Below are 27,618 nucleotides of genomic sequence, written 5' to 3'. Positions count from 1 at the left end.
TGGCACAATACTATACTGTGCTCATCTCTCCAGAGAGAGAGACAGAAGGGGATGGAATGGAGAAGGGGAAATGGACAGAATGTGATTAAGTGAATGAGGAGGGGGGAGAGGATAGGGTGAGAAGGTGATAGCAGAGATAAATAGGTGTGGAGGAAGGGTGTGTGTGTGGGGGGGGGGGGGGGGGGAGGTGCAGAACCTGATTCTCCTGTAATCCTCTCAACAGAAGCATGAGCCGGGTGATGTGTAACAGAAAGAACAAAAGTGAGAAAAAAAAGAGAGACTATGTGTACAAGAGGATGATGAGAGACAGAGCGACAGTGAGAGAGAAAGATACCTCTACCAAGACTCCACACTGAGACAGAGGATTACTGAAAAAAGCAGGGAAGGAGAGGTGGTAGAATCACTTATTCCAATAGTACAGGGGGAGAGAACAGAGACAGCACAAGGGAGGGAGGAATTCTTGCAAGCACAAGTGAAGCAGCGATCAGGGTAGCAATCCAAGCACATTTACTCGAGAAGGAAAGAGGGTAGAGCGAGAGAAAGAGAGTGAGAAGGTCTGAAGGTGGAGGGGGGGGGGGTGGCATGCCTACGGAGTGTGACATTGATAGAGCGAACCAGAGAGAGAGAGCGAGCAGAAAGGATAGGGAGGAACAGGAGCGAGAACTAGAGAGAAATAAGTCATCACAGAGAGAGTGAGCTCAACGCACAAACACAAAGAGAGGGGGAAGGAGGAAGCGAGGAGAGAGAAAGAGCAAAGTGAGTAAGAGAGTGAAAGGAGAGGAACGAGATGATGGAACCCAGAAATAGTTTTACAGGAGGATAGCCACTCATCCCTGCTCTCTGCGGTAGACATGATTCCAGGCAGAGGACTCTGCTGGAATTAGCAAGAGGGACGATACAGGACAGCATGTCTGCAGCACCACTGCCTCGGTGTATGCAGCAAGGCAGTTGATTTGTTACTGAGGGAGTGTGTCAGTGTGTGTGTGTGTGCCGGCAGGCTTTTTACTGTTTCTTGTAGTGATTGGGGGAGGAGCCACCGTTTCTTGTGACAAGAAAATTCAGTAAGCAATACTGTGCATGCCAGGAGCTTTATTTGCAAATGTGTCTTTACATTCTAGCGTAGTAAATGCAGTAAGGATCCCGGGCAGTGACAGTCGGTCATAGAGTTTGTGTGTGTGGGTGAGTGTATCTACTGCTCTGCATGGAGGTGAGCAGAGGAAGGGTCAGCTGGGTGCAGTGTGCTGGGTTTGAGGAGGAAGGTTATAGGGAAGGTACTGAACACAATGCAAGGACAAGAGCTTCGCACTGATGGGAGGGAGTGCATATGAGGTACCAGGAGAGCCCTGGGCGTAGGGTGGAGGACGGAAAAAGAGGGGGTAGGGAAGAGAGAGAGTGAGGGGGAGAAAAGGGGGGAGGAAGGAGATATAAAGGAGGAGGGAGAGAAGGTGAGAGAGAGAGAGTGAGCGAGATCATGGCTGTCAGATACAGTGAGCTATAGTATAGATCTGAGTGGTGCGGCAGGGGGAGGACGAGCTTCACTGCACAGGGAGGGGGAGAAAGGGAGGGAGGGGGAGAGAGGAAGAGAGGCAGACGGCACCGCTCCTCTGCCAGGAAGAGAAGAGCAGAACGGGACCGGACCGAGGGAGGACACACACGTTCACCCCCACACAGTCACTCCTACAGAGAACCATCGGCCAGGTCAACGAGTAGAGGTCAGGAGAAGCTGGTGTGGGACGGGGGCGGATGCCCCCCTCTGGCTGGGTACTGTCAGGAGCACTGAGCCCAGGAGGAGGGGAAGGAGGAGGGGAAGGAATCGGGGGAGAGCCCCAGAGCCCTGGTTCCTCTGTAGATTGAACCTGTCTTTCGATGACCATGGGGGAGTGGACCATTCTGGAGCGGCTGCTCGAGGCTGCTGTCCAGCAACATTCTACCATGATTGGGAGGTAAGACTTTCCTGCCACTCATCACGTGTGTGTGTGTGTGTGTGTGTGTGTGTGTGTGTGTGTGTGTGTGTGTGTGTGTGTGTGTGTGTGTGTGTGTGTGTGTGTGTGTGTGTGTGTGTGTGTGTGTGTGTGTGTGTGTGTGTGTGTGTGTGTGTGTGTGTGTGTGTGTAAAACTTGTTTTATTCTTAATTTTTGCATGTTTGTGTGATGATTGTGTTTTTCTGATTGAAAGTGTGTGTGTGTGTCTCAGCAGTAGCCTCTACTCTCTGCCTCCCCTTCCCTCCCCTGGAGTGGGTCTAGGGTTTCCGGGATGATGGTGTTGATGTGAGCCATGACCAGCCTTTAAAAGCACTTCATGGCTTCTGACGTGAGTGCTATGGGGGTAGTCATTTAGGCAGGTTACCTTCACATTCTTGGTGTAAGGGACTATGGTGGTCTGCTTGAAACATGTAGCTTATACAGACTCTGTCAGGGAGATGTTGAAAATGTCAGTGAAGACACTTGCCAGTTGGTCCGCGCATGCTCTGAGTGCACATCCTGGTAATACATTTGGCCCCCCGGCCTTGTGAATGTTTAAAGGTCTTGCTCACATCGGCTACGGAAGCGGGATCACACAGTCATCCAGAACAGCTGGTGCTCTCATGCATGCTTCAGTGTTGCTTGCCTCGAAGTGAGCACAAAAGGTATTTAGCTCGTCTGGTAGGCCATCATTAATTAAGGGACAAGCTAATTGAAAATAATAAATAACTGGTATTACAAGGCATTAGGGTTAATTAATGTTGATTTCAACTATTGGCACTGGTATTGATGGAGGGGCATTGGGGGATCTCTAGTAGTAGAGGAGAGAGAGATATACCGAGACAGAGAACAGAAATGGAAGTGTGGAAGAGAGCGGAGCAGCATGAGTTGGAGGAGTTGAAGGTGGAAAAAATGAGTCTGAACTTGGAGGAGATGAGATTGCTTTTTGTGTAAATTGAGGCTGTCAAGTGAAGTCTCTGGTTTTGTGTGTTCTCTAGTTACAGCAGTGTAGTGACAGAAGGTCATGCATGAACAGATTGGAGTCTTATTAGCAGTGGAGACATGCATTGAGGACAAACATTCATTCTGTAATAGATAGATTTTTTTTATCTGGGGTGTAAAAAATCTGCTTCATTGTCTCTCGCCTGTGTGATTAGTCAAATTCAAAGTGTGATTTTCCACCCATTAACCACAATGTGAGTTACTGGTAAACTGCACTCACCATCTGTACGGAATAATCACACACACACAACATTGACATTTCCATATGCTTGCTTACCCAGTGAAACATATAGCTGTATGATTTGAAGTACAGTCCAGTAGAGAAGAAATCTAGTGTACTCTCTTTCTGTCCTTCCGTGTTGAGCTGGGGAGCTTGGCTACAGAGCTTGGCTACTTGTGTTCGCATGGAGGCCAACTGAACTGCTGTGCTCATTAACCTCAACCCCAGGTAGTCCCCTGCCGCTAGGGCAACGCCTGACCTTCTCTCCCATCCGTCTCTGTGTCTGTGTGTGTGTGTGTACATAATGTCTATCAGAGTGTGTGGCTAGAAGGCTATATACAGTAGAGGAGAGTGGGGTAAGTCGTGCCAAAGTGTTAGTTGAGCCACCCCTTGTTTCTAGGAAACCATACACAAAATCAGTGACCAAATATTTAGGAAGAGGTTGTCATTTCATGGAGTCTGTGAAGGAAGAAGCCATATGTGGAAAGTGGTAAGCAAGTTAGATCCAAAAAACAGATTTTCACAAAGTCAAATTAATGTATTGTGTTATAAGTTTCATGATGCTTGTATCTAAACCAAAGTAGATAGTTTAAATAATGTTTTATACATCAGTTGAGGTCTCTATAAGCTACAATATGAGGTCCTAAACCTAGAATGAAAGTGCATCCTTGTAAATTTATGGGTTAATATAGTAAAACTAGTTGCTTTAAGGTAAATTGTGCCATCTGTCCAGGGGAAAGTTGAGCCAATGGCTAATCAATATACCCCATACAAATGATGATTAGATTTTGTCCGTTTTATGCATAGTATTTTGAAGACACCTCGCATTCATGTGATTACTCAAGTTCAAATGATGACAAATTCATTCTTCAGTTGGGTTCGCCCCCTTCTAGGCCACAATTGAAGTGTTTTCTTCCCAGGTGAAATGCAAGGCATTGTCACTGGGATATGAGGTTACACCAGGGCCTGAACTTATGTTGAAAGTGTTTTTAAAAAGTACAAAGTAACAGAAATGTGTCCCAATGTTAACCCCATCACTATGCTCAATGTACCCCATACCCAGGGTAAGTTGTGCCAAGAGACCACTTTTTTGCAGAGCTAGGTTTTCAAAACTGTTATGTTTACATGCATTCAGATTATTTCCAAGGATACACAACACCCTGAAAAATACGTAGATATCTTTGTTAGAAAGAATACTATATTTCCCTTGATGTAATAATGCTGAATGTATTACTATATAATTTAAATTGAAACTTTTCTTAAACAATTTGCGTTATGAAGAGGCTATTTATGTATTGCTTAGTTTACTAAACTTCAGTTACATAATCACCTAAATAATTAAATCGGAGGTGATTATTTAACTTGAGTTTACTAAACTGAGCAATACATAAATAGCCTCTTCATCATGCAAATTGTTTAAGAAAAGGTTTCAAATTAAATCACATTGACAGATAATTATGAGGTTTTCACTTTGGACAGTGCATTTGCACTATGAAGATGTCGCCCTCAACAATGTTCAAGGCGTTCAATGTAGGGTTGTGGTGTAGTATCACTATAGTCATTTTCTTTCACGTTATTCAACATCATATGGTGCATATGGTTTGGGGTCATGCTAGAGTATCAAAGTTCAGAAAGATACAAATGAAGTAGACCACACAAACAACAAAACCAAATAGGTGAGAGTGTATACCACAGGAGGTTGGTGGCACCTTAATTGGGGAGGACGGGCTCGTGGTTATGGCTGGAGTGGAATCAGTAGAATGGTATCAAATACATTAAACACATGGTTTCTGTGTGTTTGATGCCATTCCATTTGCTCTGTTCCAGCCATTATTATGAGCCGTCCTCCCCTCAGCAGCCTCCACTGGTGTATACATATCTCTCCATGTGTCTGAGTGCCATTCAATTGATACACGGGATAAGGGATCTGAATTTTCTTCACATCTCCTTTAAGTTGAGATCAAGCCTCTGTTTGGCAGCTGGAATCATGGATAGCCTGTCTGGTGCAAAAGAGGAATAAACTAATCAGAGAATTAATCAATGAATGAAAAAATTCAGAAGCAATCATTCAGAAGCAGAGACAACTCTCTCAATTTGTCTGCAGCGTCTGACAGAGAGCATTATTAATGCAGACATGGACTTCTGTTCATGTCTTTTATACTTAATCTGAGCGCTGCTGTTGATCATGCATTTTACAGGCACGACAACAAAGGCTTTACCCCATATCAAACATACTTCAAGACTAATACTCCTCAAGCTAAATTTCGGTCAATCCTTTTATTAATTGTCACATCTTCCTCTGTAGCATCTATATGTGTGGTGTAAAAGGCATTGTGGTGTTTCCACATTCTATACCAGACGTGAGAAATAGCGAGAGACCAACTCTCTCGCTATCTCTCTCAGAACGATCTTCTTTACCCTAACCAGTCAGGCTTCAAGACGGGTCATTCAACTGTGACTACTTTTCTCTGTGTCAAGGAGGCTCTCCGCTCTGCCAAAGCTGACTCTCTCTCCTCTGTTCTCATCCTCCTAGATCTATACGCTGCCTTCGAAACCATGAACCATCAGATCCTCTCCACCATCTCAGGGCTGGGTGTCTTAGGCTCTGCACACTCTTGGATTGCATCCTACCTGGCAGGCCGCTCCCACCAGGTGACATGGAGAGGATCTGTGTCTGCACTACATACTCTCACGACTGGTGACCCACAGGGCTCGGTTCTAGGCCCTGTCCTCTTCTCTCTATACACCAAGTCACTCGGCTCCGTCATATCCTCACATGGTCTCTCCTATCCTTGCTATGCGGATGACACTCAACTACTTTTCTCCTTCCCCCTTCTGACACCCAGGTGGCGACACGCATCTCTGCGTGCCTAGCAGATATCGAAGCTTGAATGAGAGCCCACCACCTCAAGCTCAACCTCGACAAGATGGAGCTGCTCTTCCTCCCGGGGAAGGCCTGCCCGTTCAAAGACCTCTCGATCACAGTTGAAAACTGCACAGTGTCCCCCTTCCAGAGGCAAATAACCTTGGTGTTAACCTGGACAACACCCTGTCATTCTCTGCAAACATCAAAGCAGTGACTCACTCCTGCAGGTTCATGCTCTACAACATCTGTAAAGTACAACCCTACCTCACACAGGAAGTGGCGGAGACCCTAATCCAGGCACTTGTCATCTCCTGTCTGGACTACTGAAACTCGCTGTTGGCTCCCCACTTGTGCCATCAAACTCCTGCAACATATCCAGAACGCTGCAGCCCGCCTGGTGTTCAACCTTCCCAAGTTCACCCATGTCACCCCGCTCCTCTGCACACTCCACTGGCTTCCAGTCGAAGCTTGCATCCACTACAAGACCATGGTACTTGCCTATGGAGCAGCAAGAGGAACTGCCCCTCCCTACCTTCAGGCTATGCTCAAACCCTACACCCCAACCCTCCGTTCTGCCACCTCTGGTCTCTTGGGCATCCCACCCCTACCGGAGGGCAGGTCCGGCTCAGCCCAGTCCAAGCTCTTCGGTGTCCTGGAACCCCAATGGTGGAACCAGCTTCCCCCTGAACCTAGGACAGCAGACTCCCTGCCCATCTTCGAAAACATCTGAAACCCTACCTCTTCAAAGAGTATCTGAAATAATCCAACAGCACCCCCCCACATCACCTTCTCACACCGACCCCCCCCCCCCCCATCCCCAAATAAAATGCCTTTTGTGAACTAACACTCACTTACACTTTCTTTTAAGAGTGTCTGCTAAATTACTCAAATGTAAAATGTAAATAAGTGGTAATGTGAATTGTGAAATGGGTGAACCTATAGTGCACCACAGATATTGGTCTCCTATTTGATGGCTGGGAGTTTGTACATTTTGTCCCTCGGTAGCCTAGATAGATTCCTCTGGTTGCTCCTGTAGCTTGCTCAATACTGCTGATGTGGACATGAGGGTGTGTTGTAAATTATCCCTTAGTGTTTGGGCCATGTTCAATCTGTTTGGCCAACAGAACTGTCTGGTTAGCCTCTAGACATTAGCGGTAACTGATATCTCTGTGCTGGTCCATTCTGCCTGAACTTAGATGCTTATAGCTATTACAGCTATGGGACTAAGTGTTTAGATATATGCAGTGCATTTGGAAAGTATTCAGACCCCTTTACTTTTCCACATTTTGTTACGTTACACCATTATTAAAAAATGGATTGAATAAAATAAAATCCTCATTAACTGACACAAAATTCCACATAATTATTTATTTTTTTGTGCAAAAAATAAAAACAGAAATACCTTATTTACATAAGTATTCAGACCCTTTCCTTTGAGACTCGAAATTGAGCTCAGGTGCATCCTGTTTCCATTGAGCATCCTTGAGACTTGGAGTCCACCTGTGGTAAATTAAATTGATTGGACATGATTTAGAAAGGCACACACCTGTCTATATAAGGACCCACATTTGACAGTGCATGTCAGAGCAAAAGCAAGCCATGAGGTCGAAGGAATTGTCCATAGAGCTCCGAGACAGGATTGTGTCGAGGAACAGATCTGGGAAAGGATACCAAAAAATGTCTACAGCATTGAAGGTCCCCAAGAACACAGTGTCCTCTATCATTCTTAAATGGAAGAAGTTTGGAACCACCAACACTCTTCCTAGAGCTGTCCGCTCAGCCAAACTGAGCAAATGGAGGAGAAGGGCCTTGGTCAGGGAGGTGAACCAAATGGTCACTCTGACAGACCTCCAGAGTTCCTCTGTGGAGATGGGAGAACCTTCCAGAAGGACAACCATCTCTGCAGCACTCCACCAATCAGGCCTTTATGGTAGAGTGGCCAGACGGAAGCCAATCGTCAGTAAAAGACACATGACAGCCCACTTGGAGTTTGCCAAAAGGCACCTAAAGGACTCTCAGAACATGAAAACAAGGTTAACTGGTCTGATGAAACCAAGATTGAACTCTTTGGCCTGAATGCCAAGCGTCACGTCTGGAGGTAACCTGGTACCATCCCTACGGTGAAGCATGGTGGTGGCAGCATCATGCTGTGGGAATGTTTTTAAGCCGCAGAGACTGGGAGACTAGTCAGGATCAAGGGAAAGATGAACGGCGCAAAGTACAGCGAGATCCTTGATGAAAACCTGTTCCAGAGCGCTCAGGACCTCAGACTGGGCCGAAGGTTCACCTTCAAACAAGACAATGACCCTAAGCACACAGCCAAGACAACGCAGGAGAGGCTTCGGGACAAATCTCTGAATGTCCTTGAGTGGCCCAGCCAGAGCCCGGACTTGAACCCGATCGAACATCTCTGGAGAGACCTGAAAATAGCTGTGCAGCGATGCTCCCCATCTAACCTGACAGAGCTTGAGAGGATCTGCAGAGAAGACTGGGAGAAACTTCCCAAATACAGTTTTGCCAAGCTTGTAGCGTCATACTCAATAAGACTTGAGGCTGTAATCGCTGCCAAAGGTGCACCAACAAAGTACTGAGTAAAGTGTCTGAATACCTACGTAAATGTGAAATTTCAGCTTTTTTATTTCTAATATATTTTAATATTAAAACCTGTTTTTGCTGTGTCATTATGGGGTATTGTGTGTAGATTGATGAAAAAATAAACAATTTAATCAATTTTACAATAAGGCTGTAACATAACAAAATGTGGAAAAAGTCAAGGGGTCTGAATTCTTTCCGAATGCATTGTACATAGTGTATACAGGTTGCCTGGCTGTCCAGACTCCTTGTTCCAGCCAAATGGTATGCCCACAGACGCTAGTTTCTTCTCCGCAATGAGTCTGGATCTGAGTACCTCCCCGACCCTTCACCGAATGCGAACACATTCAGGGCCGTCTGATTAGTGCAGAAACCGATGGGCTGGGCCAGAGCCAGAACACAAATACAGCAGTAATTGGCTTTGATACTCTGATTGGTTAGAGATGATCCTATGACTTTGTTTTGTACAGTGCCCCTCGGCACCACAAATGACTTCAATGATGGCGGTCTCAGACGAAAGTACTGTATGTAGCCAACGATGAAGCAGCGGAAGAATTAAGTGTGTCGTCGGGCTAGCATACAGGAGCCTTATTTAAGCTACTGTAATGTGTTGGTGTAAGGCTGGGAAGTTGTGTTTCATGTGGTCAGACTGCTATTTCAGATACACAAACACACAACCACCTGTGATCTCCCTTACAAAGCTGTAATGTGCTTTTCCAGGAGAGAAATAAGCCTGGGGGTTCTTGTATTAAATCAGATTTAAACACCTTGCAGGTAAAAGAGAAAGGAAGTGTGTTGATGCATCATTTTCACTGCAATGCTGTTGTGGGGACAGTGCCAGAGAGGAGTGGTGCGAAAAGAGGGGAGAGGGGGGATAATGGAGGACTAGTGGATCAGGGAGAGATGAAACAATGGAAACGAGGAGATGGATGGATGAGGAGGAAGGGATAAAGCTGCAGAGGCTGGGGAAAGAGAGGGGTTTGGAGCATGAATACACAGAGGAAGGAGGAGGAAGGAGAGGGGTTTGGATCATGAATACACAGAGGAAGGAGGAGGAAAGAGAGGGGTTTGGAGCATGAATACACAGAGGAAGGAGGAGGAAAGAGAGGGAGAGGGAGGAAAAGAGGGGACAGTTCCATGTGCAGATGATCTGAGTAGGCAGCACAGGTTGTTATCATGATCAGTGGCATGCAGTGGTGGAAAAAGTACCCAATTGTCATACTTGAGTAAAAGTAAAGATACCTTAATAGAAAATGACTCAAATGAAAGTCACCCAGTAAAATACTAATTGTGTTTAGTGAGTCCGCCAGATCAGAGACAGTATGGATGACATGGGATGTTCTCTTGATAAGTGCATGAATTGGACCATTTTCATGTCCTGCTAAGCATTTGAAATGTAACAAGTACTTTTCGGTGTCAGAGAAAGTGTATGGAGTAAAAAGTACATTCTTTTCTTTAGGAATGTAGTGGAGTAAAAGTAAACGTTGCAAAAAATGCTTAAATAGTAAAGTACAGATACCAAAAACAACTATACTTAGGGAGGAGAATATGGGAATTTTAACTAGCTCAAACACAAATTGAGAGTGGGAGCAAGAGAGATGGGGGGGGGGAGAAAGAGGAGGAGCGAGGGAGAGACAAAGAGACGGAGAGAGAGAGAGGGAGAGAGAGCAAGAGAGAGAGGGAGGGAGGGGGAGAGAGAGATGCATCTGCAGTGTGATAGCCATAGTGTTGTAATGTAATTCAGCTCTCTAATCTCTGTGCTTGGTCAGGTCTTCATTCATTATGTCCTGCCACCAGAAATGAGCTGTGTCTTGTTATAGAGACATGCTCCATATGAGATTAAATGACATTTTCACTCTGGGTGTCCAGTATGTGTGGCTGAACATTATGTGACAGCTCTCTGTTTTTGTGCCCTTGGTGTTAGTGCACTGTCCATAATGTATATGTTACTGCTAGTTCTGTCTGTATGCATGCCTATTTGTGAGTGTTAGTATGTGTTTGAGATGTATGTGTTTGAGATGTATGTGTGTGTGTGTTTGAGATGTATGTGTGTGTGTGTGTGTGTGTGTGTGTGTGTGTGTGTGTGTGTGTGTGTGTGTGCGTGCGTGCGTGCGTGCGTGCGTGCGTGCGTGCGTGCGTGCGTGCGTGCGTGCGTGCGTGATGTGTGATGTGTGTGTTTTCCCAGTGCATCTGGTGTCAGTGCTCAGGGCCGGTGTTGCCCCTTGAGGCTGACGGCAACAGCTGCTGTGTGGATGAATGTGTGTGAGAGCCTCTGGGAGAGCCAGGGCCTGCGTGTCCAGCCAACACACCAGCTACTAAATGAGCTACCATAGGATCTAACACTGGAGTTATAAACACACAGGTTAGACAGCCTACACAGCTAAACTGAAATATACCGTAGAAGCAATAAGGGACAGCTACAGAGCATTTAGAGGCTATACATAAAATGCATTGGATATAATGTCTTCAAAGCTATGCAATATTACCAACACACCATTTCAAGTATAAACCATTTTCACACTGCAGATATTTCAACAGACACCGGCTCTACACTCAGTTTACTGGCTGTTTCTACCTTTCAGAATAACTTTAAGAGCTCTAGTAGCCTGCTCCGATTTGTGATTACAATGTCATCCTGAATCCAAAGATAGCTTTTGAGACTCAATTATCCACTTGGGCTGCAATCAGACATGCTCTTTAGCTGGATGAGCTAATTGGGTCTCCAGTTAGAGACCTGGCTGTGGTGGATCGCTAGAGGCTGCAGGGTGGTTCACATCACATTGCATACCAGCCAAGAACGCCTTCATCACTGGTACATTAATCTGGACAGGCTGTTTCTATAGTAACTCACAACTGTGTATAAGCACACTGCTTGCTGTGTATGCTCATTATGAGTACTGATCAATTGCAATACATATGCAATGCAGATCTGGAGAAGTTAGACCTTGAAAAGTATAGTTTCGTCATATACTTCGAATCCTGTGGCTTTCAAGAGCTTTGTTTATACCTGGCGCTAACCAGTGGTGCAAAGTATTTAAGTAAAAAATACTTTAAAGTACTATTTAAGTAGTTTTGGGGTATCAGTACTTTACTATTTACATTTTTGACTACTTTTGCTTTTACTCCACTACATTTCTAAAGAAAATGATGTACTACATACATTTTCCCTGACACTCAAAAGTACTTGTTACATTTTGAATGCTTAGCAGGACAGAAAATGGTCCAATTTGCACCCTTATCAAGAGAACATCCCTGGTCATCCCTACTGCCTCTTATCTGGCGGACTCACTAAACACAAATGCTTTGTTTTTAAATGATGTCTGAGTATTGGAGTGTGAAGATTGTGCCATCTGGTTTGCTTAATATAAGGAATTTTTAATTATGCATACTTTTTAATCTACTTTTGATACTTAAGTATATTTAAAAACAAATACTTTTAGACTTTTAATCATAATGAGTATACACAGCAAGCAGCGTGCTTATACACAGTTGTGAGTTACTATAGAAACAGCCTGTCCAGATTAATGTACCAGTGATGAAGGCGTTCTTGGCCGGTCCCTTCCTGTATGCAAATGATTTGACAAATATTCAGGATGTGGACACAATCAGGACAAAGGACGCATGTTAGCACCAGGTATAGGACACACTGTAGGGCACTCAGTGGGTGCATTTACACAAGCAGCCAAATTCTGATCTTTTTTCCACTGATGGGTATTGTGACTAATCACATTAGATTTTTTCATATCAGATCTTTTTAAGAGCTTATCTGATTGGTCAAAATACCTATTAGTAAAAAAACATATCAGAATTGGGCTGCCTGTGATAACATAGCCAGTGTGAGATTGACTGATGTAAGACATGATCATTTCTCAGCATGTCTTGCTGTGAGGGATCTGATGCCGGAGCGTTGATGCCGTAATACAGTGCTGTGTAGATGTGTGGCCTGGATCCCCATCCTTGATCTTCTGGACCAGTTAAAACAGTTCAATCAATGGCCCTGTGTACATTATGCCTTTGGCTTGATTGAAGAGGTTTCAAAAAAGCAGGCGAACTTCTAATTAAATCTTTTTGATCATCTGCAGCGGGCATCGGATATTCTGCTGGTGAGGGCCCAAGGGCTTTCCTGCCTTAATTTGCTCTAATGTATGGGCCTTTCTCTCTCTGCAGGGTTTAGCAACACTGATGTTTCTAGATGACCTTCTTCCACTGCTTTCTGCTAATGCAGCAATCTACTCCATGCTGATTATCCTGTTCCACAGCAGAATACCACACACACACACACACACACGGAATCCCAAACCATCTCACACCTACACCCAGACAGTCCAACACTTGCATAAACCAACAGTTCAGCACTGCAGTAAAACTCACACTGTGCACCACCATCACATATCCCCAGTCAAGCATTGCAGGAAAAGCAACCCTGTGAATTCTACAGAGTCTAGTAGATGGAAGGGAAACTTAATAACCTGTGTCTTTCTAAGGAAATACAAAACATGGAAATATCCAACCATATTCAATACAATAATATATTAAACAATATAGATGTAAGCAGCAATGAACGGGGTCCACAGGATGACAGAAAGGACACAAGATAAGTTGGATAACAAAGCAAGCACTCTATCATGTAGGAACTATGTTCCTTTATGTGCAATCAGTGAAAGTATTACTATGGTTATCTCTCAATACAACAAGGATGACACAAGTGAAGTATAGTGCTGTAGGGTGGTTTTGAATGCAGCAGGTAATAATTTTTAAAGTCAGTACTTAATTTATTGAGTTTATATATCAATTCTGGGGTCAATTTGACTAATGGTTTATGCTTCAGATTTGTGAAATATTTTCAATGTTATTTTCGTGATATGTCCCATTGTTAATCTGCATAATTTAAATCTCACATTCATTTCGATGAGACAAAGTCCACTCGGTCAATAGTTATTGCTCTAGTATCCTATGTCACTGGTGCCAATGGCATCTATAGTGCCACCAACTGGTCTAGTGCAGTCATCTAAGGTTGCAGTGACTTTATATTCACACAGCTTCTAAGGACATATACAGTACCAGTCAAAAGTTTGGACACACCTACTCATTAAAGGGTTTTTCTTTATTTTTACTATTTTCTACATTGTAGAATAATAGTGAAGACATCAACACTATGAAATAACACATATGGGATCATGTAGTAACCCAAAAAGTGTTAAACAAATCAAAATATATTTTATATTTGAGATTCTTCAAAGTAGCCACCCTTTGCCTTGATGACAACTTTGCACACTCTTGGCATTCTCTCAACCAGCTTCATGAGGTAGTCACCTGGAATGCATTTCAATTAACAGGTGTGCCTTGTTAAAAGTAAATTTGTGGAATTTCTTTCCTTAATGTGTTTGATCCAATCAGTTGTGTTGTGAAAAGGTAGGGGGGGTATACAGAAGATAGCCCTATTTGGTAAAAGTCCAAGTCCATATTATGGCAAGAAAAGAACTTCAAGAACTTTGAAGTGCAGTCGCAAAAACCATCAAGCGCTATAATGACACTGGCTCTCATGAGGACCGCCACAGGAAAGGAAGACCCAGAGTTACCTCTGCTGTAGAGGATAAGTTCATTAGAGTTTCCAGCCTCAGAAATTGCTGCCCAAATAAATGTTTCACAGAGTTCAAGTAACAGACACATCTCAACATCAACTGTTCAGAGGAGACTGTGTGAATCAGGCCTTCGTGGTCGAATTACTGCAAAGAAACCACTACTAAAGGACACCAATAAGAAGAAGAGACTTGCCGGGGTGACAGCGTAGCTTAGTGATTAGAGCATTGGACTAGTAACCAAAAAGTTGCAAGATCGAATCCCCGAGCTGACAAGGTACAAATCTGTTGTTCTGCCCCTGAACAAGGCAGTTAACCCACTGTTCCTAGGCCATCATTGAAAATAAGAATTTGTTCTTAACTGACTTGCCTCGTGAAATAAAACATTCTGCTGCTATACGCCATCCCATCTGGTTTGTGCTTAGTGGGACTATCATTTGTATTTCAACAAGACAATGACCCAACACCCCTCCAGGCTGTATAAGGGCTATTTGACCAAGAAGGAGAGTGATGGAGTGCTGCATCAGATGACCTGGCCTCCACAATCACCCGACCTCAACCCAATTGAGTTGGTTTAGGATGAGTTGGACCGAAGGAAAAGCAGCCAACAAGTGCTCAGCATATGTGGGAACTTCTTCAAGACTGTTGGAAAAGCATTCCAGGTGAAGCTGGTTGAGAGAGTGTGCAAATCTGTCATCAATGCAAAGGGTGGCTACTTTGAAGAATCTAAAATCTAAAATATATTTTGATTTGTTTAACACCGGTGTTAAACAAATAACAACTATGTTATTTCATAGTTTTGATGTCTTCACTATTATTCTACAATGTAGAAAATAGTAAAAATAAAGAAAAACCCTTTAATGAGTAGGCGTGTCCAAACTTTTGACTGGTACTGTACATAACGTTTGCATTCCACATTTCATGGCCTCATGTCCATAGGTTCTGTTCTTTTAGCCTGGGTTTGATGTAGTGCCATCTAGTGGTGTAGCGGGGCCATCTTTGAATTCAGCAACTAAACATGATCAGATTCATTAGAGGCTAATTCATTGCGTCTATATACTGTACCACATCTGGAGTCAATTTGTCTAATGGTTCATGAGAAGAAGATTTTACGAGTATGTTTAGCATTAGCATATGTGCTAACATGCATCTATAGGTAGAGTGCAGCCATATTTGAATGCAGCAACTATTTATATATGGTTCATGAGAAGATTTTTGAAGTATTCTTAGCATATTTTAGCATATTAGCGTATATGCTAATACACGTCAACTAGTATAGTATGGCCATCTTTGAATGGATCAACTTTAATTTTTCAAACTCTTCAGGGACTATTGTGATGAGTGCAAAGACCACCTTTGTAGTGAATCTGACTTTTAGTCCATGAGAAGAAGATTTTTTATGATTATTTTAAGCATTAGCGTTGCATTGTCAAAAAGGTTCATTGTTCATGGTGTCCTTATTTTTTGGAGATATCAATGCCAAACTTGACATGGTTTGTCACATTAATGTCTCTGATGACCTCAAAAAGGTGAATGTTGTCAATGAAAATTAAAATAATAAGAATTCAGACAATAACAATAGCTTCGCTGTGAACCCCTATTGAGGCCTAATGAACACTTGTGTCATGTTGATTATAGGTAGGTTAGGAGATAGAAACCATTCAGTCCTATTCAGTGGGAGTTTGAACAGACAGCTTGAGTAGTGTAGTGTAGGTGTGGACGCGCATGGCTGGGCAGGGCCCGCTTCACTGATGCAGCACACAGCAGGTGTTTGAACGATCATGACAATCACTCATAGTGATAGCAGGACCTGGACCAGGCTGCACCAAGGGAACTGCTGCAAAACAAACTCACTCAGAGCATCTCTGTGACGACTTGACTGTGCAGAGACTCTTTTACACACAGACTCTACCGTTGTTGAGATATATAGGGGTGAGTGGGATAAGTTGAGCCAAAGGGGTAAGTTGAGCCACCATTGTTTCTAGGAAACCATACAGAAAATGTATAATTTGACCAAATATTTAGGAAGAGGTAATCATTTCATGGGGTCTGTGAAGGGAGAAATCACATGGAAAAAGTTGAAACTAATTTATTTATTGTGATGCTTGTATCTAAACCAATGTATATCATTTTAAGATTCTTCTATACATCAGTTGGGGTATTTCTAAGCTTCTATATGAGGTCCTAAACCTAGTGCATCCTTGTAGCTGTGTGGGCTAATATAGTCAAAATGTTTGCCATGGGGTAAGTGGAGCCAATGGTTGAGCCAATGCCAAGTTCAGCAAATGTAAGTGTTTTCTTCCCAGGTGTAATGCAAGGCATTATTGCTGGGATATGAGGTAACAACAGGGCCTGGCTTATGTTAAAGGTGTAAAAAAAAAGTACAGTGTTTGCTAGGTGTTAAGCCTGTGTTCAAGTTTTTAATTATTACATTTTAAATGATTAAATAACAAAAAAACTATTGTGATTGTGTTGAATTGTGTTTGGGAAATAAAAATAGACATGGTAATATTTCATTCATTACAGGAATTTGTAGGCGGCATAACATACCCTGTCCCGTGGCTCAACTTACCCCATACCCGGGCTAGGTTGTTCCAAGAGACCACTTTTTTTGGACAAGCTATGTTTTCAAAACTGTAATGTTTACATGAATTCTGATTATTTCTATAGATACTCAACATCCTGAAATATGTCTTTGTTAGAAATAATACTATATTTCCCTTGACGGAGTGAAGCTGAATGTAAAAATGTCTCAACTTACCCCACTATCCCCTACAGAAGCTTGTCTTGTTCTATTATACATTCAATACATTGGCAGGACAATCATCTGCCACAGCTCTATATATTCTCACATTTCAAAGCCCAGAGATACAGTCGGTATAATAAGGGTCTTTGCCATTGGCTTTTTGGAACAGGACACCAATTGCTTCTCATCTAGCAGTGTCTGTCAAATGCCTTGCTGAAAAGAAACATCAATACCCCTCACTTCATACAGACTAACCTCCATGTCTGGTCAAACCATCAAGGAGACAAGCACTTATAGTCAGGTCCATAAATATTTGGGCATTGACCAAGTTATTATTATTTTAGCTGTCTACCACAGCATATTGAAGTTGAAATTAAATCATGAATATGAGCTGAAAGTGCAGACTTTCAGCTTTAATTTGAGGGTTTTCACATCCATATCGGGTGAACGGTGTAGGAATTACAGCACTTTTTATATGTGGTCCCCCCCCTTTTTAATGGACCACAACTAATTGGACAATTGGCTGTTCAGGTGTGTGTTGTTTCCTCATTAGTTCATTTACAAGTAAGCAGATAAAAGGTCTAGATTTGATTTGTGGTATTTGTATTTGGAATCAGTTAACCCTCAATATGAAGTCTGAAGAGCTGTCACTGCCAGTGAAGCAAGCCATCATTAGGCTGAAAAAACCCACCAGAAAGATAGCAAAAACATTAGGTGTGGCCAAATCAACTATTTGGTACATTCTTAAAAAGAAAGAACGCGCAGGTGAGCTCAGGAGCACCAAAAGGTCCGGAAGACCACGGAAAACAACTGTAGTGGATGACAGAAGGACTCTCTCCCTGGTGAAGAAACCCCCCTTCACAACTGTTGGCCAGATCAATAACACCCTCCAGGAGGTAGGCATATCTGTGTCAAAGTCAACAATCAAGAGAAGACTTCACCAGAGTAAATATAGAGTTTTTACCACAAGATGTAAACCATTGGTAAGCCTCAAAAACAGGAAGACCAGATCAGAGTTGTTTTTTAAGTCTAAAAACCCCCTGTACAGTTCTGGAACAACATCCTATGGACAGATGAGACAAAAATCAACTTGTTCCAGAATGATGGGAAGAGAAGAGTATGGAGAAGGGAAGGAACTGCTCATGATCCGAAGAATACCACCTCATCTGTGGTGGTGCGGCAGGTAGCCTAGTGGTTAGAGTTTTGGGCTAGTAACCGAAAGGTTGCTGGATCGAATCCCCGACCCTAACAAGGTAAAAATCTGTTGTTCTGCCCCTGAACAAGGCAGTTCCCCGGTAGGCCGTCATTGTAAATAAACATTTGTTTTTAACTGACTTGTCTAGTTTAATAAAGGTTAAATTTACTGCAAAAGCAATTCAATACTTTTTTAAGGCAAAGAAGTGGAATGTTCTGCAATGGCCAAGTCAATCACCTGACCTGAATCCAATTGAGCATGCATTTCACTTGCTGAAGGCAAAATTGAAGGCAAAACGCCCGAAGAACAAGCAGGAACTGAAGACCGCTGCAGTAAAGGCCTTGCAGAGCATCACCAAGGAAGAAACCCAGCATCTGGTGATGTTTATGGGTTCCAGACTGCAGGCAGTCATTGACTGCAAAGGATTTGCAACCAAGTATCAAAACTCACAATTGAATTTATGATTGTGTTAGTTTGTCCAATTACTTTTGAGCCCCTAAAATTGTGTGTGTGTAGGGGGGGGGGGGGGGGGGTGTATACAAGTTGTTGTAATTCCTACACGGTTCATACAATAATTTTGACAAAACCTTTAAATTCAAGATGAAAGTCTACACTTCAAGCACATCTTGACTGTTTCCTTTCAAATCCATTGTGGTGGCGTCCATTGTGGTGGTGCCAAAATGATGCAAATTGTGTCACTGTCCAAATACTTATGGACCTGACTGTACATGAGAAAACGAGTGTGTGTGTGACTGCGTGTGTTTGCTTGTGTTATTCCCTGCATTCACGTGTGTATTGTAAGAACAGGAGTGTGTAACAGTGTACTTGGCATGCATTTCACATCTGAAACACCAAATGCGTAAAGATCTCTTCCATTTTATTTTCAAACACAATGAGAGGTAGTGTAGCGTACACACTCACAGCTGCTCCAAACGGCCAGACGCACATGCCATCTTGCACAAACAAGGGATATACATGGATTATACACACACACACACACACATCCAAGTACACACACATGCACATACATACACAAACACACACATGTACACACAAACATATGCTTACGCAAACACACAAACACCCACACACACACGCACAAGGCCCAGGTGGTGTGAGAACAGTCCTGCAGCAGCATGCTGCTCTATTTAATCTGTACCACAGTAACACATGTTCTACCCTGTCTGCCTCTGCTCTGCTGCCATGCTAGGAATTTGTTCCATCACTATTTCCCTCCACTTCAGCAGATGTTTTCTTTAATGAGTTCAACACGAAGGTACCCTCCGTATTATTGGTCAACGTGCAATCATTGGAAAACAAACTGGATGATCTACGATTAAGACTATCCTACCAACGGGACATTAAAAACTCTAATATCTTATTTCACCAAGACGTGGCTGAACGACGACACAGATGATATAGAACTGGCTGGCTTCTCCGTGCATTGGCAGGACAGAGCAGCTACGTCTGATAAGACGAGGGGCGGGGTGTATGTCTATTTGTCAATAACTGCTGGTGCGCAATGTCTAATATTAAAGAAGTCTCGATCTATTGCTTGCCAGAGGTAGAATACCTCATGATAAGCTATGGACCACACTATGTACCAAGAGAGTTCTCATCTATATTATTCGTAGCCGTCTATTTGCCACCACAAAGACCTCACTCAACAAGCTGTATAAGGCCATAAGCAAACAAGAAATGCTCATCCAGAAGCTGCACTCCTAGTGGCCGGGGACTTTAATGCAGGCAAACTTAAATCAGTTTTTCCTCATTTCTACCAGCATGTCACATGTGCAAACAGAGGAAAAAAAATTCTAGTCCACCTTTACTCCACATACAGAGACGCATACAAAACTCTCGCTCGCCCTCCATTTGGCAAATCTAACCATAATTCTATCCTACTGATTCCTGCTTACAAGCAAAAACTGAAGCAGGAAGTATCAGTGACTCGCTCAATACGGGAGTGGTCAGATGACACGGATGCTATGCTACACAACTGTTTTGCTTGCACAGACTGGAATATGTTCCGGGATTCATCCAATGGTATTGAGGAGTATACCACCTCAGTCACCGGCTTCATCAATAGCTGCATTAATGAAGTCATCCCCACAGTGCCCGTACATTTCCCAACAAGAAGCCATGGTTATAGGCAACATCTGCACTGAGCTAAAGGCTAGAGCTGCTGCTTTCAAGAATTGGGACACTGATCCGAACGTTTATAAGAAATCCCGCTATGCCCTCAGACGAACCATCAAACAGGCAAAGCGTCAATATAGGACTAGGATTGAATCCTACTACACTGGCTCTGACGCTCATCGGATGTGGCAGGGCTTGAAAAATATTATGGACAACAAAGGGAAACCCAGCTGCGAGCTGCCCAGTGACGAGCTAAAGCCTACCAGACAAGCTAAATGCCTTTTATGCTCGCTTCGAGGCAAGCAACACTGAAGCATGCATGAGAGCACCAGCTGTTCCGGACGACTGTGTGATCACGCTCTCCGTAGCTGATGTGAGCAAGACCTTTAAACAGGCCAACATTCACAAGGCCACAGGGCCAGATGGATTAACAGGGCGTGTACTCATGCGCGGACCAACTGGCAAGTGTCTTCACTGACATTTTCAACCTCTCCCTGACCGAGTCTGTAATACCAACATGTTTCAAGCAGACCACCATAGTCCCTGTGCCCAAGAAAGTGAAGGTAACCTGCCTAAATGATTACCGCCCATAGCACTCACGTCGGTAGCCATGAAGTGCTTTGAAAGGCTGGTCATGGCACACATCAACACCATCATCCCGGAAACCCTACACCCACTCTAATTCGCATACCGCCCCAATAGATCCACAGATGACGCAATCTCAATCGCGCTCCACACTGCCCTTTCCCACTTGGACAAAAGGAACACCTACGTGAGAATCCTGTTCATTGACTACAGCTCAGCGTTCAACATCATAGTGCCCACAAAGCTCATCACTAAGCTAAGGACCCTGGAAGTAAACATCTCCCTCTTCAACTGGATCCTGGACTTCCTGACGGGCCGCCCCCAGGTGGTCAGGGTAGGCAACAACAGATCTGACACGCTGATCCTCAACACTGGGGCCCATCAGGGGTGCGTGCTCAGTCCCCTCCTGTACTCCCTGTTCACCCACGACTGCATGGCCAAGCACAACTCCAACACCATCATTAAGTTTGCTGATGACACAACAGTGGTAGGCCTGATCACCAACAATGATGAGACAGCCTATAGGGAAGAGGTCAGAGACCTCCGAACAGGCACACATTAACATTGACGGGGATGAAGTGGAGCGGGTCGAGAGTTTCAAGTTCCTTGGTGTCCACATCACCAACGAACTATCATGGTCCAAATACACCAAGACAGTTGTGAAGAGGGCACGACAACACGTTTTCCCCTCAAGAGACTGAAAAGATTTGGCATGGGTCCCCAGATCCTCAAAAGTTCTACAGCTGCACCATCGAGAGCATCCGGACTGGTTTCATCACCGCCTGGTATGGCAACTGCTTGGCATCTGACAATAGTGCGTACGGCCCAGTACATCACTGGGGCCAAACTTCCTGACATCCAGGAGCTATATACTAGGCGGCGGCAGAGGAAGGCCCAAAAAATTGTCAATGACTCCAGTCACCCAAGTCATAGACTGTTCTCCCTGCTACCGCACAGCAAGTAGGCACCGGAGCGTCAAGTCTAGGACCAAAAGGCTCCTTAACAGCTTCTACCCCCAAGCCATAAGACTGCTGAACAATTAATCAAATGGCCACCCAGACTATTTACATTGACCCCCCACCCCTTTGTTTTTACACTGCTGCTACTCTCTGTTTATTATCTATGCATGGTCACTTTACAAATGACCTCGACTAACCTGTACCCCCACAAATTGACTCGGTACCGGTACCCCCTGTACAGAGCCTCGTTATTGTTATGCCATTTGCTTGTTACTTTTTTATTTGATTACATTTTATTTACTTTAGTTTATTTAGTAAATATTTTCTTAACTCTATTTCTTTAACTGCATTGTTAATTAATGGCTTCTAAGTAAGCATTTAAAGGTAAGGCCCGATACCTGTTGTATTTGGCGCATGTGACAAATAAAATGTTATTTGATTTGATCTTTCTCATTTTAAATCTGCCTGTCTCTTACCTTTATCTAGGTTTATTTCACTTCTCTCCCCCCCCCCCCCCCCACACACACACAATTCTTGTTTCTCTTACTCCCTCGACCCTCATGTTCCTTTCATCTCTCGCTCTCTCCTCTCTCTCTGAGCCTCCGCACTGACTGGTTCAAAAGGTGGTTGCTGTGGTAACTGGCTATGAAGAGTGGGTGTGGGGCTAATTTTAAAGACACACCAGGGTCTCCTTTGACACTTTGCTATTAAAAAACTAGAAGAGAGAGGGAGAGAACAGGAGATATGGAGGGGGAGGGAGGGAGGGACAGAGAGAGAGATAGGGGAAAAATGCCAGCACGTGTTCAGCAGTGCTACAGACTTTAATTGAACAGCCACTGGTAGCTGCCTATGGCACGTAAAATGGAGGCTATCTAAGCTGCTTAGCTACAGTGGAAATGGAGGTCTGCATCTTCTGAGGAACTCTACAGGCTAGTGGTCCAAATAAAGTGCACACACTCAATCAATGTCCCATTGAACACTTCCCCAATATTGTGTCCTAAATAATGAATACACAGAAAGGGCGGGAGAAAGAGCAGGAGAGATGGGGCATTGCTCCAGGGCAGCCCTAGCAGTGGATTTTAAACATAGCTGATTTGGTTTAATTTGGTTGACATATCCACTGATGCCAGTGGAGCATATTGTAGTACACAAGGAAGCATAGATAAAGTATAGTAGCCTACAATATAATGCCGTTTAGATCTTGTGTGTCTGTGTGTGGATGTAATAGTTCTGGGTAGATTGAGGAGGTGTGGGATTAGGCTCTCAACTCATGTCTCGAAAGGCAGAGCTATGAGGGCGAGAGCTCATCTCTTATCTGTCTAATGTTGAAAAATGAATGGAAATGCTGGCTGGATAGGAGACATGTGGGGTTACGCTCAGCCAGCAACATAATGGATATTCATGCAGGGACCCACATGTTCATTATTCACAGTAATGACTGAGACTCTCCTTCTCTACATCCTCTCCTTCCTTCCTCCTTTGTGTCTTAAATCTCACACACAGCAACACACACATAAACACATGCATACATGCACACACACACACACACATTTGAATGTGTAAGTCTGAATAGTTTTTCTGTGAGTGTGTTGTTCTCATTCAGCTAAGGAGTGTTGATGAGTGTGAAATCCCCACTATTCGTATGAAATCCCCTCATCTTGCATACCCACTGGGCACACACTGGTTGAAATGGAATCAACATGGAAAATTGGATTAGGAAAAAGTAATCAACCAGTAATGTTTTCATCTAATTTCAAACAGCATTGTAAACATTGAAATTAGGGTTAAACTTCAATGTAAATACATTGACTTAATCTAACTATTAGGTTGATACAGCAATCTCATTTCAATATAATCATCAGAACTATGTATATGTTGAAATTGCATAGAAAATTCCACATAAAATGTAAAAAATATTATTCATACTATATTATATATACAGTATATTATTAGGTGGTTGAAATTATGTTGAATTTTAGATTTGATTATAAATATTTTATTTTACCTTGTTCAAATGTTGATAGTAAAATGGTATATTTAAATCAACATTGTTTCAACGTCATGCTATCAATCCAAATAAAGAGGTATATTTAAATAAAATGTGAAGGCACAATCCAACGATTTCTGCCTGAACAGTGACTCCTACTGGTATATCAGGGGTAATGCACTTCAGTGAGACCATTCAGACGCCTACCTCTATATACCCTGCTTAACTTTGGAAACAACTGTGCTCATTTTAGCTGAGCTATCAACACATTTGGAACTTGATGAGATTCCATACTGATGACTTTTAAAAAATCCAATGTATTATCCACATTGATTACACGTCACAATATGTTGACAAATTACGTTGAAACAGAGTTGATTCAATCAGTGTGTGCACAGTCGGTAGTGTGTTCACGTGAGCATGCTATTTAGAGCGCAACAACTCCACCCCTCCGTACACGCTGCAGCAGCTGAGGGATTCGTCCACACGCAAACACACACACACACACACACACCCTACTACACACATCTGATAAAACTTGTCCTTGGTGTGAGAGCTGCTTTTGTCTCTATTGATTTGCTATGGTTGAGCTGAGGTACATAAGCACAGCCTTTATTGGCTTAAGACTAATGATGTCACTCTAACTCACACATAATAAAAGTCAAATCCAACATGCAAACACAGTGCTGAGGCACTTTTACTGAATTATAATAGACCAGTAACATCATACAGTATACTGTCAGTATCACAGTACTTACAATGATTCTTTGTTCTGCTCTGTGACACATTTCTTACAGGGACATTTTACACTCCTGATAACACAACTGAAATTCTGTATTTTTCTTCTTCCCCCCTTCCTTCTCTCCTCTTTCTTTCTCTCCAGGATCCTGCTGACTGTAGTAGTGATCTTCCGTATTTTGATAGTAGGTATAGTGGGTGAAAAGGTCTATGAGGACGAGCAGATAATGTTCATCTGCAACACTATGCAGCCGGGCTGCAACCAGGCCTGCTACGACAAGGCCTTCCCTATATCCCACATCCGCTTCTGGGTCTTCCAGATCATCTTGGTTTGTACGCCCAGCCTATGCTTCATCACCTACTCCGTACACCAGTCCGCCAAGCAGCGTGACCGCAGTTACTCCATCCTGCACCCCTACATAGACCACGGTCACGCAAGTCACCACGGTCGTGGAGGCGATCACCACGCCCGCAAGCTGCGCAACATCAATGGCATCCTGGTGCAGAACCCCGACAGCGGCAAGGAGGAGCAGGACCTGGAGGTCAAGGAGATCCCCAACGTGTCCCGGGGGCTCACGCAGGCCAAGAGTGCCAAGGTGCGGCGGCAGGAGGGCATCTCCCGCTTCTACGTCATCCAGGTGGTGTTCCGTAACGTGCTGGAGATCGGCTTCCTGGCCGGCCAGTACTTCCTGTATGGCTTCAACGTACCAGGGATGTTTGAGTGTGACCGCTACCCCTGTGTGAAGGAGGTGGAGTGCTACGTGTCACGCCCTACAGAGAAGACGGTGTTCCTGATTTTCATGTTTGCAGTGAGCGGCATCTGTGTGCTGCTCAACCTGGCCGAGCTCAACCACCTGGGCTGGAGGAAGATCAAGACGGCCGTCAGGGGTGTTCAGGCCCGCAGGAAGTCCATCTGTGAGGTGCGTAAGAAGGACGTGCCGCATCTGTCCCAGGCCCCCAACCTGGGCAGGACTCAGTCCAGTGAGTCAGCCTATGTCTGACAGAGGTTCCTCCACATGGGGGAACCTGGACTTCTGGACCAAGCAAGCTTTTTCTGGAGAGGACAAACACTTAGCCCAGCTCCCCCCACCCTAAGGGGCACTAACTCTATGTGCACTGCAACATTATTCAGGAGCGCAGAGGGACTTCACATGGCCACATTGGAGGATTATTGGAGAGAATAACTTTTTGGACTCTACAAGAGAGAGAAAGTACGTCAAGGGCAGTTTTGTTGCTGTAACTAAAGTTAGATTTTAACTGTAGGGGGAGTTGTGCGCTGAATCCTAGGTGACACTAGGTGCCTTCCAAGAGAACACACTGGAAAAAGAAGACATAGGACTAATTACTGTAAGAATATGAAATAAGGATAGTTAAATAAGAAATAAGTCTCACCTAAAAATGTCTATCCTTTGCTTTTGCAAGAGGTCATAGTCCCTTAAATTCTTTATGTATGTGTGCATATGCAAGAATGTATGCCTGCACGTGTGTGTGCGAGAGATAAAGCAGTGTGTATGCCTTTGTTCTGCAGAGTCAGAGCAGGGATGATGGGTGAAGTTGAGTTGCTGAAGGAATGAAAAATTTCTTTCAGTTATTTTCCTTCCCTGCGGCAGCTCCACTGTAAGGAGGAGCCAAGAAGAGGTGATGCACCTTTAAAAAAACGTCAAAAATCAACACTAAAATTATACCTCAGCACAAACTGGAAACCTCCTCTCCCTGTCTCCACTCCCCCAAGTAGCACCCCCTCCTCTACCCACACCCCCACTAGCACCCCCCCCCCCCCTCTCCCCATCCCCACTCCCCCAGTAGGACCCCCTCCCTCCGCTCCCCCACTAGCACCCCCTCCTCTACCCACTCCCCTACTAGCACCCCCTCCCTCCGCTCCGCCACTTGCACCGCCCCTCTCCCTGTCCCCACACCCCCACTAGCAACCCTCCTCTCACCGTCCCCGCTCACCCAGTAGCACCCCCTCCCTCCGCTCCCCCACTAGCACCCCCTCCTCTCCCTGTCCCCACACCCCCACTAGCACCCCCTCCTCTCCCCGTACCCGCTCCCCCAGTAGCACCCCCTACTCTCCTCTCCCCATCCCCACTCCCCCACTAAGCACACCCTCCTTTTTCCCCGCTCCCCCAGTAGCACCCCCTCCTTCCCCCGCTCCCCCAGTAGCACCCCCTCCTCCACCTGCTCCCCCAGTAGCACCCCCTCCTCTCCGCTCCCCCAGTAGCACCCCCTCCTCCCCCTGTCCCCCAGTAGCACCCCCTCCTCCACCTGCTCCCCCAGTAGCACCCCCTCCTTCTCCCGCTCCCCCAGTAGCACCCCCTCCTCCACCTGCTCCCCCAGTAGCACCCCCTCCTCTCTGCTCCCCCAGTAGCACCCCCTCCTCTCCGCTCCCCCAGTAGCACCCCCTCCTCCCACGCTCCCCCACTAGCACCCATCCCCACTCCCCCACTAGCACCCCCTCCTCCCCCCACTCCCCCACTAGCACCCCCCCCCGCTCCCCCACTAGCACTCCCCCTTCCCCCCACTCCCCCACTAGCACCCCCTCCTCTCTCACTGTATTATGCATTCTTAAAGAACTGACTACAGTATGAAGCACTAAAGGAATTAATGGAATTCCAACAAGCCCTTCTTTTTCCATTACACAGGAAACAGAAGTATTTACTCACAGAACATTTTAACGTGTAACCCACAAGTTGTTTTCTTTACTACCAAATTTGGTGCCATATTTCCAAGTTACTGTAAATAGTTTAATGTAATAATAATTGCATAAAGTCTGCTTTTTCAGCTATGAGGCTTAGGTGGGCGGGGGCATGGCGTGCATCAGGTTGGGTGCTGGGATTTGGGTGGCGCTGGAGATTAATCATAGATTGCCAGCTTTAAGAATATATCATATTAATGTTCTCTTTGTTAAGATTTTGTTCTCTAATGGAAACTGTATGTTTTTTTCTCCTATGGACTTTGAAAAAGGCATGTTACTGAAGCGTTCATAGAATGAATAGATTGTGAAATGACATGCAATTTAAAAAAGAGACTGTTTCATTTATTTGCATCCTGC

At 44.4% G+C, this 27,618-nt stretch overlaps 2 protein-coding genes across 2 annotated transcripts; both read left to right on the top strand.

The window, feature by feature from the left end:
• Positions 1 to 241: 241 nt before the first annotated feature.
• Positions 242 to 27,033, top strand: LOC139534311 (gap junction delta-2 protein-like). The gene is made up of 2 exons (XM_071333364.1): positions 242 to 1,943; positions 24,712 to 27,033. The coding sequence occupies exons 1-2, from the start codon at positions 1,867 to 1,869 to the stop codon at positions 25,565 to 25,567; spliced, it is 933 nt and encodes a 310-aa protein (XP_071189465.1). The 5' UTR covers positions 242 to 1,866; the 3' UTR covers positions 25,568 to 27,033.
• LOC139566047 (uncharacterized) lies at positions 26,035 to 26,962 on the top strand. Its single transcript, XM_071386927.1, has 2 exons — positions 26,035 to 26,048; positions 26,524 to 26,962. The coding sequence occupies exons 1-2, from the start codon at positions 26,035 to 26,037 to the stop codon at positions 26,960 to 26,962; spliced, it is 453 nt and encodes a 150-aa protein (XP_071243028.1).
• Positions 27,034 to 27,618: the final 585 nt, after the last annotated feature.

The sequence above is a fragment of the Salvelinus alpinus genome, chromosome 1, assembly GCF_045679555.1.
Source record: "Salvelinus alpinus chromosome 1, SLU_Salpinus.1, whole genome shotgun sequence".
In the NCBI taxonomy this organism is placed as follows: Eukaryota; Metazoa; Chordata; class Actinopteri; order Salmoniformes; family Salmonidae; genus Salvelinus; species Salvelinus alpinus.
Note: the sequence above shows the minus strand (reverse complement) of the source record. Positions and strands in the feature narration are given on the sequence as shown.

Bases quoted from the DNA above. Each gene is read 5' to 3' on its own strand.
- LOC139534311 (XM_071333364.1), top strand. From the start codon at position 1,867: ATGACCATGGGGGAGTGGACCATTCTGGAGCGGCTGCTCGAGGCTGCT. The intron at 1,944-24,711 runs GTAAGACTTTCC...CTTTCTCTCCAG, and splicing joins CATTCTACCATGATTGGGAG to GATCCTGCTGACTGTAGTAG.